Source organism: Canis lupus, chromosome 19 (assembly GCF_011100685.1).
Source record: "Canis lupus familiaris isolate Mischka breed German Shepherd chromosome 19, alternate assembly UU_Cfam_GSD_1.0, whole genome shotgun sequence".
Classification (NCBI taxonomy): Eukaryota; Metazoa; Chordata; class Mammalia; order Carnivora; family Canidae; genus Canis; species Canis lupus.
This window is the reverse complement of record NC_049240.1, coordinates 39,402,070-39,420,810: the sequence shown is the minus strand read 5'-3', so window position 1 is coordinate 39,420,810 and position 18,741 is coordinate 39,402,070. Positions and strand designations below refer to the sequence as shown.

The following is an 18,741-nucleotide window of genomic DNA, read 5'->3' as shown; positions in this document are numbered from 1 at the left end:
ATACTTTCACAAAATGCTTATCTAATCTTTACAAAATCTAATATGTGACATGAGTTTGGGTATTTTCTTTAAAACAGGTCAGATGTTCAAAGTACCAAAAGCATTTTCTTTCATTGTCTCCATTTTACAGAAAAAGAAAAATTTGATGAACTTAGAAATAAAAAATTGATGTGAAATGAAAATAATTCTCTTAAGTGTATTATAAGTTATATAAGTTAGTTTAAAATTATAAGACAGTAACTACTCAATACTAGGAAAAGTATCAAATAAGCTCAAGTCAAGTAATTAAATAACACACAACATGAAAAGAATAATAATGCAATAAAAGAAAAGTTCTACTGTTTTTTTCCCTCAATAAATCAATACTGGCACTGCAATAAGTATCAGTGAACTTCAGAAATGTTCTATTCAGTCATCAAATTATTGTGCTTTATATAACAAATTACCATCACATAAATTGCTTTTGTCCTGGTAAGGAATTAGAATTCAAACTATTGCTTTTCAGGTTTCTGAAACCAACTAACTAAACTTTTATTTAGTGGGTAAATCTATAGAATTAATGATGATACATGCCAAAATTCATTAAGTAATTCTACATTCAAGCCTGGAAAAAAAAAAGTAGAGGCATCACAGTGTTAGTAAGGCATGGAGGTCTTTTTGCCAAGTGTCCAGTGATGTATTAGTAGAGTACTAAGGATGGAGTTAGATACACACACATTGACACATACACTCAAAGGATGTGTGCACACATTAAGCACATGCCTTTTTGGTTAAATTCTCTACCACAACATATACTTTCTGCTGAGAACTATTTTATTGCCTAAAATAGTTAAGTAATATAAACATTAACAAGGAAGTGCTAATAAGCAGATCATTTTCTTCCTTTTTTAAATTAACCTCTGACCAAAATGAAAATGGATATAAGAAAGTCAGTCTTAAATGTGAGGAACAAAACTGCCCTTTTCTCCTCATTGAGCTTACTGGCTATCAGCTTCACCATCCTTAACAATTTAAGAAATCCCCCTGAGGGATGAAGACTCAGAGGAAGTCCTTAACTGAGAGTCAACATAAATTTCTAAGGGCTATGGCATCATGACAACAAAAAAATGCTGTGAACAGCAATGGATCAAGATTGCTGCATGACTCAGGATTCATGTACAAAGATCTGGATATTAATCAGGCAATACCATACCCACATAAACACATCTTAGGAACTTGAGACAGACCTTGAGAAAAGAGAATGAATTTAAGAAAATAATACTGAACTCCTGTACCACAGAAGTTTAAAAAAAAAAAAAAAAAAAAACCTTTCCTACAAAAATTCTTCCTTCTGCCTAGGCATACTGTACCAGACTGAACATACAGCTACCAGGAGAGGGTCAAGGCTCACTTCAGCTATGGCTTATCTTCTTTCTACCATTACAAATATGTACTCCAAGGGCATGCTCAAGAATAGGTCCTGTCCTTCTGGAATTCCGAGTTGTCGGTACCTCAGTACATATCAGCACTCATCCAAAGCTTTGCAGACTCTCCTAAGGGCCCCTAACAACAAATCAGCCCTATATAAAAGGGAAAGGCAACCATGTTTATTTTATTTTATTTCATTTTATTTTTTGCATGTTTATTTTAGAGTGACTATATTTCCTTAAATATATTAACTGATACACAGGCAGAGGCAGATGTGTAAGCTGGTTATTTGAAATACAATCTTTTCATTAAAACAATGTTTTAAAGGGATCCCTGGGTGGCTCAGTGGTTTAGCGCCTGCCTTTGGCCCAGGGCGCGATCCTGGAGTCCCAGGATCGAGTCCCACGTTAGGCTCCTGGCATGGAGCCTGCTTCTTCCTCCTCCTGTGTTTCTGCCTCTCTCTCTATGTCTATCATAAATAAATAAATATTTAAAAAAAACAATGTTTTAAGAGATCTGTAGGTACTCAAGTTAGTCTAAAAAGAGTCTAATGAACCCAATTTTGCTGAGGTAGTGTTGGAATTATATATATAGTACTGGAATAATATACATTATTATTTACAGAACCTTCCCACGAGGAGCCAAAATGTTTCTATAACGAAACCTTTTACAGTTCCAATTTGTAATTTCCTCTGCTGTCTCTGTAAGGAATGCTGTAGCAGGACAGGGATGGATAAATATGAAGGCAGTTAGAGGTCAGGTAAGAAAACAGCTGCTGCAGAGGTCCCACTATGCACATACACCCTTTTCTACCTTTTTGATTTAACACACGCCCTGAGAGCCAACTGTCTTCTCTTTAACCACTATACCATCTGTTTTAAAACAATATGTCTCTCTTTCTTGTCTCATGGCAGAACAAAATTCATAGGTTTCCCGTATCTTTTTAGTCTCTATGAAAAACATGTACCTACCTCTCAAGAGATTTACTGAAGACATTTTTTTTTTTTTTTTTTTTTTTTTTGGTAAAGATGGGGGAAATAAGCAGAGAATAAAAGCATTCCCTTTTACTGTCACTAAAATCTGCTAACAGGGAAGATAAAAGTGACATAGGTTTTCACAGGGTATTTATATTGGAAAAAATCAAACTTAGGCTGGCATTAGAGCACAAAAGCAGGACTGACTGGAAGCTAAGGGAATGGGGAGATGGAGGCCATCACAGGTAGCAGCAGGTCAAGGAGGAAAATATGGGCAAGGGAGACAGTTCAGAGTAGCAGCAAGAAGCACAAGGAAGGCCGACTACCTACTTGGTTGTTTTGTGGTTGTTGTTTTTAATATACACGGCTTTACCTCATCTTTCAAGAATAAGTAATTTGAAAATAAAATTTCTTCATCTCTGGGTTTTTAAGCTAATAAGCTAAATGTCACCATTCTCTGAATCCTCTATGTTCTAATACAGGCCTTATAATTAAAGTTAAATATTCTTCTCCAGGTAGCAAATGCCTACTCATCCTAAATGGTGACTCTTCTGAGAAACCTTCCATGACCCACTCTGCATACTCAGTCACCTTTTTGACATTGCCTTCACAAGTGAACTCATCACATAATTATTTACCTATCCCCCTCCAAAACCTCAATAGACTATAACTGAGGATAAACATTGTATTTCCTACTTATCTAATCACAGTGCAAGTCACAGAGCAGGCAATCAAAAGGTTTGTTGAATGACGCAGCTTATGTCAAATCCTAAGGGTTTCCTAAAAGCCACAGCTTAAACACACACAAAAGAGAGAAACATCCCAATGCATATACAGAAATGATTCAATTCTCAACTTTCAACTACTATTCAAAGATTGTTCCTTTCTTTTTTAAATTAAGAAGCAAGTCTGACTATGACCTTTAGGAGATAAATGTAGGTTGTTGTAACTACTGAGAAACCAAAACGTTTAATAAAAAAGACATTTCAGGCCTTCACACCACTTTAGAGAGTGACTTTCACAGCTTCATCCCAGAATAGCTCAAAATAGACTCCCGAACTCTGACAGTGTGACCTACCTTAAAAGATTCCATATCTGAGAGCAGACAGGCACTCTGCATGCGTGCTCGGAGGTGAGCCCCTTCTGCTGATGTACCCAATTTAGCTAGAACCTCCGACTGCTCTTCTAGCAGATCTTCTGTCATAGGTGCTGGTTCCTGTGAAGCACAAAAGGACAAAGCTCATGAACAGCTTTTTTGTTTTTTTTAGAAAAAGCAGAACTATAAAAATAGAATGAAGACAACAATTATACCAGCTCTAGCAGTCACAAGATCTATATTTTTAAAAATTCAGAGAAATTCACAAGTCTTTTGGAATCTACATACAAAATTAACAAATAATAAATATGACTCTCAGCATCCCCCTCCCCACAATTAACATTATGTTTCCCTAGATAAGGATTAATAAAAGAGGAATTTGGGTACACAGAACATTTTCCAGCCTATTAATGATAAGAAGTGAAGTCCTAATGATATGTTTATATATGCCATCATTAGTTACAACCATGTTTTTACTGTAACTCACAAAAGGAAAAAATTGATAAATATGAAAATTAAAATAAAGGCAAGTTAATTGAATTTCAACTAAAAGACCCCAAATAAGTTTTATGTTGGAAAAGCTGCTTTGAGTTCAGGTTCCAAAGATATTCTAATTATTAATTCCCACCAGAGGTTTTTGGATTTTTAAGAATCAGAGATATTATAGATGTTGATGGTAACCCCAGGTAAAAAAGAAGCTAAGGCAAATCTAAAGGAAGATATAACTGTAGAATCATTATGAGAGTGACAGAAAACATTCCAAACTGTTCAAAGGGGCTTAGGAAAGTTCTCTAAGAATTGATTCCATTCAATTTTATATTTGAAATGAAGCACTCAACAATCTAGAGACTAACCAAAGAAAGCTTGCCTGCTTCATTGTTAAAGCCAAAAAAAAAAAGGACTTTTCTATTCCTAGATAATAAGATAAAGCCCAGAAGAAGTGTTTAGTGCATCTTGCCAATAAATACTTTCCTTCTAGATTTTAAGAACTATAAAGCAGAGTTTTATAGCCTCAGCACTACTGACATTTTAGACTGGATAATTCTTTGCGGTGGGCTGTCCTATGCACTGTAGGATGTTTAACAGTGTCTATGGCCTCTACCTATTACATGCCTATAGCACTACTCCACCTCATGACAATAAAAAATGTTCCCAGGCATCACCAAATATTCCTGGGGGCAAAAAATCAATCCCTAGTTGAGAACCACTGTCGTTAAGATAAATAATTTTCACAAATAACCGGTCAAAAATAAAGTAGGAGCATGGTAAAGCTAAGGTATTCAAAACACAGAGCAACAAACAAAAAAAAGTAACTTTCTTCTATCATCTTCATTTTTGTAACAAATCTAAACGGGGCACTTTCATACACTGTTGAAGAGAATATAATGTATAAGCTTTTCTAGATGACAATCTGGAAATCAATACTGGCATTTATGATCATGCCCTCTGACCCAATCATCTACTTCTAGAAATAGCACTATAGCATTACTTAGAATAGTCTGAGAATTGGAAAGAACTTGAATGTATAGTGATAGGAAAATTGTTTAATACAGGAAAAATGGAAAGGAACTGCTCTAATAGTGATTATCTGTGGATTATGGAATTATGAGTTTTTGTTTCCTTTTCTGTACAATGAACACGCATCATGCTTAAAGTCTCACACTGATAGAGTTGAATAACAATAAGGCAATATGACACAATAGTTAAGAGCTTGGGCTCTAGAAACAAGGTGCATGTGTTTGAATCCCAGCGCTGTGTCTTTGGGCACACAAACTTTCTGTGACTTTCTTGTCAAGAAAAAAGTCCTGGCACATACTCAATAAATGCTACCAATTAGAGACAAAATATTTAGGTTTTAATTATAAGCTTCACACTGATATAAAAATATCACAAATTTAAAAATTAGATAAACCCCCAATAAAGAGGTGACAAGAGCAGAGGCTTTCAGTCTTTTCACTAGGAAGGAGCTACTTTTCATTTTCCTATAGCCCTGAAATCTCAGGATGACAGGAAAGGAACAGGACACTGAAAAGATGCTGATAACCCTCCTACCTGGAAATCTCAGGCCAACTATAAGTAAAGAAGAACATGACTAAGAGGAATATAAGCAGCAAGTAGCCAAGGACCATACACTTTCAAATCTACCACTTCTAAATATGCCCAAAGCTTTATCATATACATGACGCCATGTGATCACTGAGGTCAGAGCATTTTACAACTGACGAAACTGAGATAAAGAGATAAGTGCCTTACTCAAAATCAAGTTGCAAAACTACCACATGTCAAACTGAAGAGAGAATCTCAAACATCTACCTGAAGCTGACTTTGAGAACTACTAGTTTGGTTCAATCTACTGGTTAAGGACTCTTGCTCTAACAGATTCTCCACAGGTTTCTCTTCTAGGCCTGGCTCTAGAAACACTAGGTAAAGTCTAAGCTTTTCCTAGACATAAATTCTAGATTGAACTAAGTTTACATGAAAGAAATATGAAACTGTGCTTAAATTCTTATGGAGCAAGGATCTACATAGAGTCTTATTTTTGTGTATATAAAGCGGGCAATTGATTAATGGCACATTTAAAGCTAACTTCTAACGTGTGAAATTTTAAGTGTTTCAACTGGAATCATTTTGAATTCCAACCATTTTATTTAAGTACATATACATATACAATGATTATAATTCAAGTATGATTAACTTAAAGAAAGTAAAATAGACTAAAAATCTGCCTGATTTGTCTAAATGTAAGATATAAAAATGAATTTTTAAATACATAGGATGCATGTTGAGAAAAAAATAACTTTAAATTATTCAAGATTTAGATAATAAATTTGAATGTAGAAAATGAAGCATCTAAAATGAATGAGGTGGGGGCACCTGGGTGGCTCAGTGGTTGAGCGTCTGCCTTTAGCTCAAGGCAAGATCCCAGGGTCCTGGGATCGAGTCCTACACCAAGTTCCTGCTTCTCCCTTTGCCTATGTCTCTGACTCTCTGTCTCTCATGAATAAATAAAATATTTTAAAAATGAAAATATATATAAAATAAAATGAAAGAGGTGTGTATAGCTTTTTGAAAAAAATAAAGATTGAGCTTCCAGAATAACTTTCTTGGACTCTTCATCAACCCAATCAAACCAGGACAACATATATGCAACTAGTAATCTAAAAATAATGAATACTGTTAATTAAAACTTGGAAAAAGGGCAGCCCAGGTGGCTCAGCAGTTTAATGCTGCCTTCGGCCCAGGGTGTGATCCTGCAGTCCCAGCATCGAGTCTCATGTCAGGCTCCCTGTATGGAGCCTGCTTCTCTCTCTCCCTGTGTCTCTGCCTCTCCGTGTCGCTCATGAATAAATAAATAAAATCTTTAAAAAAACACAAACACACACACAAAAGAAAATGAGTGCCTAAGTTCACCAAAAGATACTTACAAGAATGCTCATGTATTTGTAATAGCTCAAACTATAAACAATTCAAATTCCATTAGCAGGTGAATTGATAAGCAAATTGTGGCATTTCACATCAAAGGAGTAAAAAATACACAAATAAGATTTATATAACAACATGGATGAATCTCACATATGGTAGTTTAAAAAAGTTCAATGCAAGAGAAGGAAATGTAGGATTCCATTTATACACCAAAGAGTAAGCAGAATATAATTTCCTTAATTCCATAATTCCAAAACTAACCTATGGTGAAAAAAGTTAGAAAAAAAGTTACCTGGAGGGGAGTATTGGGCTATGCTATCCAATACACCTGGCTATTTAGATTTAAATGAATCTATTAAAAGAAGAAATTCAGTTCCTCAGTTGCATTAGCCACATTTCAAGCACTCAATGGCCACAAATGGGTAATGGCTATAATACTGGACTGGAGAGACAGAAAACGTTCATTTCTATTTCACAAAAAGTTCTATTGATCAGTACTGTTCTAGGATGATGGGAATTTTCCATACTTTGACCTAGATGGTAGCTACCTGAATTTTTAAATATGAGAAAATTCACCAAGCTGTATACTTAAGATCTGTGTACTTTATATATAGTTTAAAAATCAATAAACCAGCAAATAAATGTCTTTTAAATGACTAGGAGAAAACATGTACAATATATTTAACAAAGGATTTATACCTAAAATATGAAGGACTAATATAAATCAATAAGAACAGGTCAGTAAGCTAAAGGAAAAATGATAAGCAAGTCAAAGAAAAAATGCCCAATAAACATACTGAATGATGCTTAAGTTCATCAAAAATCAGGGAAAACAATCTAAGACACTGAGATACTACTTTTGTCCATATATTGATAAAAATGTATATGACTGATAATATCCAATTGTTTATAAAAAATTAAATAAAATATGAATAGAAGTTCCATGAGTGAGAGACCGTGCCATTTGCTTTACTGCTAAATTCCCAAGTTCTAGATCAGTGATTGGCATACATTAGGCACTCAATGCAGCCTTGTGTGAAGAAGAAAGTGAGAAAGGAAAGCTAAGTACAGTATTCCCTTATTCCTATATATTTAACCACTGACCAGAAGGTAAAATAGGTACAGCCTTTGTGAACAGGAATTTTGTACATCTGCTTATCCAGCAAATCCATTTCTTACTTTCTTAAGAAACATTCAAATGTGAACACACAATATGAGAAAAACTACAAGAATTTATACTGTAGCGTGTAATAGCAAAAACTAGCAAATGACATATACTGTGCATTAAGAAGGGAATGGTTAAATAAACTATGGCTCTTCTATGACATAGAATGTAAGACAGCAATTAAAAAGGAATAAAGTAGATCTACATGTAATATCATAGAAAGATCTCCAAGACATCGTGGTTAAACAAGTTGTACACCAACGCACAAATTTAAAAACAAACAAAAAAGAGACTCCTGGTGGCACAGTCGGTTGAGCTTCCAACTCTTGGTTTCAGTTCTGGTTGTGACCTCAAGGTCGTGGGACTGAGCTGAGTGAGTAAAGCCTGCTTAAGACTCTCTCTCCTTCTGCCCCTCCCCACCATGCTCTCTCTCTCTCTCTCTAAAATAAATAAAATCTTAAACAAAAAACCAAAAATCTACAAAACTATGTATCATATGTATATACATGTATGAATATCAATGTACAGTAACAGACATAAGAAAATATAACCCAAATCAATCACAATGATGATTACCTCTAGAAATGAGAGTGGAATTAATGGGTAGTGGCTTTTACTTTTTCTAGACTGAATTTTTCACAATAAAACATATTCACATATTACTTATGCAAAAACAACAAAACTACTGCTCTTCCTTAGGTGTCAAGTTGTTGATGTTCTCCTTCCTAATGGTGTAAACTGGTTTCCAACTATATTTTTGAACAGATAAAACTAATATAAATGAAAGAATTTTTACTTTTGTTCTTTCTCTATTTTTGGATTTTGTCTTTTAAACAGCTGTGTACTCACCACTCATTTTAAGAAATAACAGATCACCTTAACCATGATGAACTACTATCTACCAAAACTTTTCTCAATTTCAGAAGAGTAATACTTGAAAGACCCAATAGTTTATTTATATTACAAATCTCAGATCTTTGAACATAGATTTTTTTTTTTTAAAGATTTTTTTTATTTATTTATTCATGATAGTCACAGAGAGAGAGAAGCAGGCTCCATGCAGGGAGCCCGACATGGGATTCAATCCCGGGTCTCCAGGATCACGCCCCGGGCCAAAGGCAGGCGCTAAACCGCTGCGGCACCCAGGGATCCCAACATAGATTATTTAAAGAATAACTCCTACCCGAAGCAATTGTTTCCTACTCGAATGAAGATATAATAAACAACAAAATAAAAACAACTAAAATCCAGGGCACCTGGGTAGCTCAGTGGTTGACCATCATCTATCTGCCTGTGGCTCAGGTCATGATCTCGGAATCCTAGGATTGAGTCCTATATTGACTGAAAAATATATTTCCTGTTGATGGACTCAGAAGATAAAATGAATTTTGGTGTTTTAGTTTTATTTGCTAAAAACTAAGAAGCTTCTCCCCCAATCTGTGTCTCTGCCTCTGTGTGTCTCATGAATAAATAAATAAAGTATTTTTTAAAAACCCAAACAACTAAAACTTAAAGAGCCAGTTGATATCCTACCTGGGTCACTGGAATGTAGAGAGGTTCTCCATTATGTAGCAGTGTGAGTTTTCCATGCTGATGTAGTCGTCCTTCTGGTTTTAAACTTGCCACCTCCTTAGGTCCTCCTTTCTTGCCACTCTCTTGTCCATTTCCCTTAAGTTCTTCGGTATCACTTAGGCATTCAAAAAATTCTTCTTCACTGTCACTCCAAGAATCCCAAGATTTTCCTATCTCTCCCTTTTCCTTATCCATGTCTTTTAGATTATCTGGCCCCAGCTGGTCTCCAGCTTTTCCAGTATCCCCTGGGTATATTTCTGAAGTATTTGTTTTTCTCCCCTCATCACGGGCCTTCTTTCTTTCAATACAACAATTTAGCATCTTAAGAAAAGAGAAGTAACATTTATATTTAAATTAGTTACAGTAAAGTAAAAATCTATCCACCTCTTCAATATTTAATTTGCCTTGTCCACCCCCTTCCCTGGACCCTGTTGTGAATGACAGTGACCACAAGTAAACTACAGCAGCACATTAGAAGAGCCTATAATCCATTATTACATTTAGTATTAGAATAAACTCCAATTAGATTGAGACCGTATTTAGATACTATCATTGGGAAATCCTTACCTGTAGTTTCTGATGTAGTAAACAACATCTTAGGTCTGGGGGTCCACTTGTTAATCTATCAAATAAAGTAGTGGGAAAGTTTTAGTAAAATGGCTTCAGATATGCAAATCTCTTATGCTACCATAAATTTTAGCCGTTTGATAAGAAATTAAATCTAGATTTCAACATATAAGATAACTGAGATGGAGCAAATAAAACTAAAACACCAAAATTTATTTTCTCTTCCAAGTCCATCAATAGCAAATATATTTTTTAAAGTATAATAGGAAACTAGTAATAGCTCTCAGGTTAACAGAACTTAAAATGAAAAAATGTCCCTAAATCCAACCCTGGAAGTAGCTAGCATACAGTATTTCGTATCATACAAAACAGATTACATACTCAGTTCTCAATTATTATAGTGAATTCTCAATGTAAAAAAACATTATTTCCACCTCTCTTTTGCCAAGGGGAGCCTGACATGCCTCTAGTCCTAAACCACTAAATTCCCCAAAATCAGCCAAAAGACAATCCAGCTAAGCAGAGACTGGCAAATGACATTAAAGTAAATATTTTTGGCTCAACCTCCATTTTATATTACTTGTATCATAATTCTGCTTTAGTATATGTAGATCAGCAGTAACCCAGGAAATATTGAAATATATGGTAACTAAACTCTTCTATTTCATTAAGTGAAACATCAACATACATTCTACAAAAAAATTACAAGTAATATTGAATATCTGAACTTATAAACTCTAAAAATGTTTCCTCTTCAACTATAAAAATTTTACATTCACTACAGAAGGCTCAGAAAATATACAAATGTATAAAGAACAAAATAAAAATATAAATTCACGGGATCCCTGGGTGGCGCAGCGGTTTGGCGCCTGCCTTTGGCCCAGGGCGCGATCCTGGAGACCCGGGATCGAATCCCCACATCGGGCTCCCGGTGCATGGAGCCTGCTTCTCCCTCTGCCTGTGTCTCTGCCTCTCTCTCTCTCTCTGTGACTATCATAAAAATAAAAAAAATAAAAAAAATAAAAAATATAAATTCACACACGTCAAATGTTAACATTTGGCTTTATTTCTTCCCAATTATTTTTCTATAAATATAGATCAGCAAAACTGAAAGCACTTGTTATACACAACATTCTACTTACTCCAAATATTATGATCATTTTTTTGTTATTAAAGATTCCTGAAAAAAGAAAAAACTTGTAAAAAATCCGTAACTTTCACTGTGGACATATATCATGATTGACGTCATTCTTTTATGTTTGGTACTTAGGTTGCTTCACCTTTTTTACCCTATTATAAATCTGCTACAATGAACACTCTGAATATAAATCATGCCCAAAGTTTCTTACCACTTTCTTAGGGCAGAGTTCTTTGAAGATGAGAATTAATGGGTCAAAAGACTAATTATGCTAACAAACAAAAACCTACATATACAAACAGAAATTGAAATTATTACCCTGGAATGAGAAAGTTGTTTTCCCATCTGAAACGCATTTCAAGAACAAATTCCTGCCAGAGATGTGCCACTCCTTTCAATCCTCCATGGTAGAAATTGATCATACAAAGACACAAAGCCAATTTGTATGTTAAACTGTCAGATGGTGCAGATTTGAACTGATTGTAGAGATTCTGAATTTAACAAAGCAAAAACAAAGCAAAACTTGTTAATAACATATTTACAGGTATAATCAATAATTGTGTGGAGGAATTTTAATACTAAAATTAACCTATCCTTCCAAACCAACTTTTATCAAATGTCTAATACATTACTGCCTAAATTGTTCTTAGGTAGCCCCATGTTTTCAAAATATCTGCAAGGATCAAAAAACTGAGGCTATAGTTTAGAAAACCTAAAGTTAGAACTTTCAATTTCTTCTGTGGAATCTTCAAGATGTACTCCAAATGTGTTGTTTTAAAAAACTTTTCAGGGGATCCCTGGGTGGCTTAGTGGTTTAGCGCCACCTTCGGCTGAGGGCGTGACTCCAGGGTCCTGGGATCGAATCCCGCATCGGGCTCCCGGCATGGAGCCTGCTTCTCCCTCTGCCTGTGTCTCTGCCTCCCTCTCTCTCTCTCTCTCTCTGTGTCTCTCATGAATAAATAAAACCTTTAAAAAAATAAATAAATAAAAATAAATAAATAAAATAAAAAACTTTTCATTAGGGGCACCTGTGTGGCTCAGTCAGCTAAGCAGTTGCCTTCAGCTCGGATCATGATCTCAGGGTTCTAAAATCAACCCCCCACATTGGGCTCCCTGATCAACGGGGAGTCAGTTTCTTCCTCTGCTGCTCCCCTTGCTTGTGCTCACTCTCTCAAATAAGGTCTTTAAAAGATAAAAATTTTCAATTATAAATAAGTATACACTTATCAAAATTAGAAACATAAAATTAGAACTGTATAAACTGAAAATATATAGCTTCTGCTTTTCCTCATTTCATGAAATCCTACTTCCCAACAGTAACTACTGAAAATAGTTGGATTTATCTCTTTTAAACATCTCATTTCTCAATTTGTTAAAGACTTGGATAAGGAATACATGAAAATTTTACTTCATTTTACACATTTTACTTCATTAAAGTTTTCCACTCACTGTCTAGTTTTGAAACAGAGAAGAATCTATTGCAAAACATCAATCTGATAATTTTACAAAAAGCCTAAAATGAGGGAAATCCTACAATCATGCACAATATACCTACTTTTTCACTGTTTCCAGAAAAGTTCTTGCTACCCAAAATACATATCTATGACTAGGTACAACAGGTCATATAATTTGAGTGGAGGCCATGAGCTCTACTCAAATTTTCATAAGGTGATTTTTAAAGTAAAAAGATCCTTGGGGCACCTGGGTGGCTCAGTCGGTAAAGGGCCAACTCTTGATTTTTTGACTTCAGGGTCCTAGGCTGAAGCCTTACATAGGGCTCCATGCTCAGCAGGAAGTCTGACTGAGGATTCTCTCTTCCTCTGTCCCCCACTGTCCCCCCCCCTCCCAGCCCCATTCACAAGAGTGTGCACAAAGGCTCTCTCTCAAATATATTTTTTAAATAAAATAAAAAATTTAAAAGGTCCTTATGCTACTAATCTAGCAATACAGCAACCCCTTAGATTCAATGCATTTTGGGATGCCTGGGTGGCTCAGCAGTTGAGCATCTGCCTTTGGCTCAGGTCGTGAACCCACAGTCATGGGATGGAGTCCCACATCGGGTTCCTTGCATGGAGCCTGCTTCTCCCTCTGCCTCTGTCTCTGCTGCTCTCTCTCTGTTCTTCTCATAAATAAATAAATAAATAAATAAATAAGTAAATAAATAAATAAATAAATAAATAAATAAAATCTTTAAAAAAATAAAAATAAATTCAAAGCATTTTAAATATCTTAATATTAAATTCCAACTTACATATTCTTCACTCTCTGATAGAGGATTATTGCTGTCTGTGGAAGAACTTCCATCTAACGGTTTCTCAGAAGCAGCATCAGGGAATAAGAACTTAGAGACAAGAAAAAAATAACCACATTTCAATCAAATTTCCTACTTTGTTATTTATAACTCATATAAACTCCATTTTTTAATGGTTTTGCTATTAAAACAGTAGAAATGTGCTTATTATACTGGCCAGTTGGCCAATAAAATATCAAACATTTTATGTTTTTCTCTGGAAATAGTTTCATTGATTTTAGAAATCGGAGATTTTTCTTAAAACCAGCTTGTTTTGTAAGCTAACCAATGTAAAAGCAAAACCTCTTCACTATGATCCAAGGTCATTAAATTTCTAAGTATCAGACAAAGCAAGAGAAAAATTTTAAACACCCATATGTTACAAGGCTCTATCAAGTTATATAGATCACAGGTTTTCATATAAAAAATATTAAGAATATGACATTTAAGACCGTAACTTTATAATACCCCTAGAAGGTGGGAAGTAGTCTAAACCTGTAATGACTAGTTTATCTTTTCTACATGGTTTCTGTTTATTATGTGTTTGTAGTAATGTTAAAAGAAGAAAAAATTCAGTGCATATCACAACCGAGCTATACAACTAGAATAAAATCTCTAAAGATATATATTAAGAAGGGGCCTTTCCCAGGGCGCCTGGGTGGCTCAGTCAGTTAAGAATCTGACTCTTAATCTCAGTTCAGGTCTTGACCTCTATCTTGGTTGTGGGTCAGGCTCTGCATTGGGGCCTGAAAAAAAAAAAAAAAAGAAGGGGCCTTCTCTTGCAGAAATTTATTCTTGGAGCACCTGGGTGGCTCAGTGGTTGTCTGCCTTCTGGCACGGGTTATGATCCCAGTGTCCTGGGATCAAGACCCACATCAGATTCCCTCCAGGGAGCCTACTTCTCCCTCTGACTGTGTCTCTGGGTCTCTCATGAATAAACAAATAAAATCTTAAAAAAAAAAAAAAAAAAAGACATTTATTCTCAGTCCTTTTATCACTCTTCTTCCTAAGTGTTTTGTGGTACTACTGACTTGTGATTCCTTTTACCATGCATACTTTGCCACATGTTACAGAACATGCACAGGAGATTTTTTCAAATTTAGAGGAACTACTCTGTACCACCTCCCACGACTAGGTACGTTTACAAACAATATCCTAATCTAAAAACCACTGTATAAGGTAACTATTACTGCCTCCTTACAGATATACCAGCTGAAAATCTGATTCTTTTTCAGTTTAATGGCTGGGGTGAAATTAACATCAAGTTTGCAAGTCCAGTATTCTTTTCACTGCACTACTCAAAGGTTGTTCCCAAGATTATCTGAATGCATGAATTGCCAGAAATATGATTATAACTATAATTATAGTAAGAACAGCTATCATTTATCAGAGACCTATTATTATATGCCAGGCAGATGACAAAACTGAAATTAAGTGACTTACTCAATATAATATAGTAAGGATTAACCCTAGTGTATGTGGTTCCCAGGCTGGGCTTATTCCATCATTCTATACCTAGGAGACACCTTAGCTCCTTCTAATACTTACTATAAAACCTTCCCTAGACTTTTGTGAAATGAAGTTTGCAAAAATACAGTTCTGATGTTGACCTTCTGCTCAAAATAATATTAAACTGCAAGATGAAGCCCAGTGTTTCAGCAGAGCAGGTTACTTGCTACCTCTCCAGCCTTGTCCCCAGCCACTCCCTGGGAAGCACCGTACAATATACCAAATATGTTCTCTCATAGCTCTGCTGTTCCTGTTTCTAAAACCTCTTCAAGATGCAACTCAAGTACCCCTCTTTATGACACCCTTCCTGATCCCCAGTGCCTAGATAGAGAGATGCACCCTCTGCTGTGTTCTCACAGCCAACTTGCCAGACTTCTCCCTTGCAACATGGTATTGTAACTACAGTTTCCTTTCCTTCTTTCCATTAAGCTAGTGGGAATTCTCTGAACATGAAGACTTTGTTTTACTCATTTTATATTCCCAATCCAGTGCTTGCCACATAGAAGGCACTAAACAGATAATGAATAAATGAGTATGCATACAGACATAAAAAGACACTACATTTAGTTACCAACAGAATAGTATTGAGGACATCATTATTCAGTGGTGACTCTTCTACACCTCTGTGTTTTCGTATTTTCTTCTTTGCAGTGTGTACCATATTTGAAACTGATAATTTATGAATTGGAACTGGTGCCGGCTCTGTCAACTTTGACAAAGCATGAGTTATATCAGCAATTTCTATAAAAAGAATAGAAACGAATACAAATTATATCACCAACCTTAAAGTGAAGAGTAAACCACTGATCGCGTAAAATATTTTAGTCACTCTTTTCACTAGTGTTACATGGTCTCAGAACTATAAAATTTTAATACATACATTCAGCTTTACATGCATTCATAATGACAAAGGTATAACACAAATTATTTTTCTCTAGAAGTTCAAAAATAAACCTCTAAAACCCCACTTTTCAAAATATCTTACATTTTTGGTAAAAAGAATGTATTAAATGTGCTTAGTATTTTAAGCTCAGGGTATAGCCAGAAAAGAGATGGTAGCAGTCTAGTCTATCAAAATTTGCTTTTCCAACTTAATTCAACTGTGAAAATAGATGAAAAGTTACTGGGAAAATGCCCCCAAAAGGGGTTAGACATTTGAGAGTAACTTAAAAAAAAAGGAAAGTAGGTCACCTCTCCCTTCTTCCTCAAATGTGGATCGACCAAGAATCTCATCAGTTGACTCCTTTCGACGGCAAATTTTAAAAAATTCAGTGACAAAATCACCTAAATAAAAAAAAAATGTTACTCATTTTTGACACTTAACTAAAAGACATCAGTCCTACAAACTAAAGTAAGTACACTTCTTTTCATAAAAGCTATAAATAAGATATAGTAGAAAAAGAAACCACTCAGTTTTTCTACCCAAGACAAAAATTAATCCTATTACAAAGGTAGCCTTGTTCTTCCCTTCTCTCCATGTCCCAGGATATTAAAAAAAATTTTTTCTTAGGATTCCTTCTAGAATGAAAGGAAAACTGTACCTTGTAATATTAAGCACTATGTGCCTAAAGAAGACTAATATCTGTTCTCAATGAGTTGCAGAAGTAACAAGAATATTACTATATGCACACAGTGCCACCCTAACTGCCACCCTTCTAGAATTGGGTCCATTAAAAAAAATTAAAATTAAAAAGAAATTCTGAAGATATATTTCTGGAGGATTAAGAATCATGTAGCATAAAGTTATGTTAGCTTCAGCTGCATATTTATGGTATGCTTCATGTCATCATAAGGGGAAAAGGTTTGATATCTTCTAAAGAACTGCAATGAGATGTTTATAGAAAGAAATAAAGTTTAGGAGGAACTATCATTACTAAAACTATTAGATAATACAAGAGAGCAAGTACATCTAAGTTTTAGAATTCATCAACTAGTTCTGAATAAATCTAGAACACTTTCTGGACTTCTTCGGAAAAGTAAGATAATCCTGTAATTCAATCAAATAAATTACATGATTCTAGTTAATTATATATGACTACAGCATCCTTTAATATATAAGCATAAAAAGTCAAAAGAGATAGGGTGGGATCATGGAACAGTAACTTAAAATGAGAATATTTCAAACTCTTAGGTCCTCTGCAATTATCATGGAAATCTGTAGATGAGGGACAATAAGGAACTAGAAATCAATTTAATAATTTAATAAATCAATGATTAAGCAAAAACTATTGAGCATTTACTATATGATAGACATCGTATTAAATGTGATATACAAACATACACATAATCTCATTTGATCATCTCAATAACTATGTATATACTATTTTTGTCTCTATTTTACGGAGACTTGAAGAAATTAACGAAACTTGTTCAAACTGGCAGACCTAAGATTTAAAAGAAGGTCCAACCAATTCTCAAACTCCTTATACCAACCTTCTACTGTCTGTCTAATACCCAAGACAAATACACCAATGGCAGGAATTTTACCTTATACATCTTTGTATTCACTATTATGTAGTTAGCAAAAAATGTTAATCAGCATTTAATGAATAGCATATGACAAATTTTAAAGAACCCAAGAAAATAATACTTTAGAGAAACACATCGTGACTGTCATCAATAAATATTCAGTAATTCCATTAGCTGAATGATAATGTATCCTATGGAGTGAAGGCGGCTTGTATGAAAACAGATATGAAATATCGTCATATGTACTAAATATGAGAGAAAAAGATGGAAAGACACACTGAGGTGCTGGGTTCAGAGACTTCATGAAAGAGATACATCTACACAAATGATAAAAGAAAGATAATGCCAGACAAGGGATATAATAATATTATCTAAAAGGCAAATTAACATTTTCAAAGTATTTCTATTTGTGGTATTTCACTTGATTCCTTAAACCTCTTTCCCTCTATCAGAAAATAGGTTTGGAGATGTGGTTCAACTCTACAGGCCTCTAATTAGACTGTCAAAATCAGTGTTCTTCTCATCATATATCACAGGTCCAGAGCATGGCAAAAGGCAGAAACTAAGATGCAAACTGCCATAAGAAGAAAAGAGAATAACATAAAAAAAGCCTTGGAAGAATAAAACTCAGATCATGAGAAAATATGCAAGAATTCTGAGGTATAGACCACTTAAAACTAAAAGATAAGCAAGAAATCCTGGCAGTGCTATTCAAGACTTACTAGGATTCACTGTTCCTGGGAAAGATTTCCTTGTTAATGGTATTAACCAAGAAGATCACAAATGTAAAAAAAAAAAAAAAAAAAAAAAAAAAAAAGATGTACCCTTCTGATAGGTGAATTAAAGTATAAAGAATACATTCACAGTCTTCCTAATCTGGAACATGGGCATATTGGTGGGGAAAGAACATAAATTCAGGAAAGGAATGTAATGTAAGCATGTCTTACCCAGCAAACACTGAGGATTATCAGCTTTTCGAACTCTAACAGACCAATGGGGAGCCTGAATAGGATCCAAATCACTAAAATGAAGAACAATAAACATAAGATCCTAATTATGACAAACTGCAACTCATTAACTTATCAAAATGCAGTCTAGTTAATTACATGAAGGACAAGCAATCCATTTTGC

General features: G+C 34.8%; 1 protein-coding gene across 22 annotated transcripts in view; it reads right to left on the bottom strand.

Annotated features, from left to right (window-relative positions):
• The window catches only part of RAB3GAP1 (RAB3 GTPase activating protein catalytic subunit 1), a 144,474-nt gene that overhangs the window by 69,504 nt on the left and 56,229 nt on the right, over nt 1-18,741 (bottom strand). For all 22 annotated transcript variants that reach the window (XR_005374204.1, XR_005374206.1, XR_005374205.1 and 19 more), the window contains 8 exons: nt 18,558-18,631; nt 16,333-16,425; nt 15,713-15,882; nt 13,594-13,683; nt 11,661-11,833; nt 10,205-10,259; nt 9,599-9,958; nt 3,460-3,597 (listed from right to left, as the gene is read on the bottom strand). Coding sequence is in view for 10 of the 22 variants with exons in the window: in XM_038565070.1 (XP_038420998.1) it covers nt 3,460-3,597; nt 9,599-9,958; nt 10,205-10,259; nt 11,661-11,833; nt 13,594-13,683; nt 15,713-15,882; nt 16,333-16,425; nt 18,558-18,631 (1,153 nt within the window). In the remaining 12 variants the exon portion in view is untranslated. The remainder of the gene's footprint in view (nt 1-3,459; nt 3,598-9,598; nt 9,959-10,204; nt 10,260-11,660; nt 11,834-13,593; nt 13,684-15,712; nt 15,883-16,332; nt 16,426-18,557; nt 18,632-18,741) is intronic.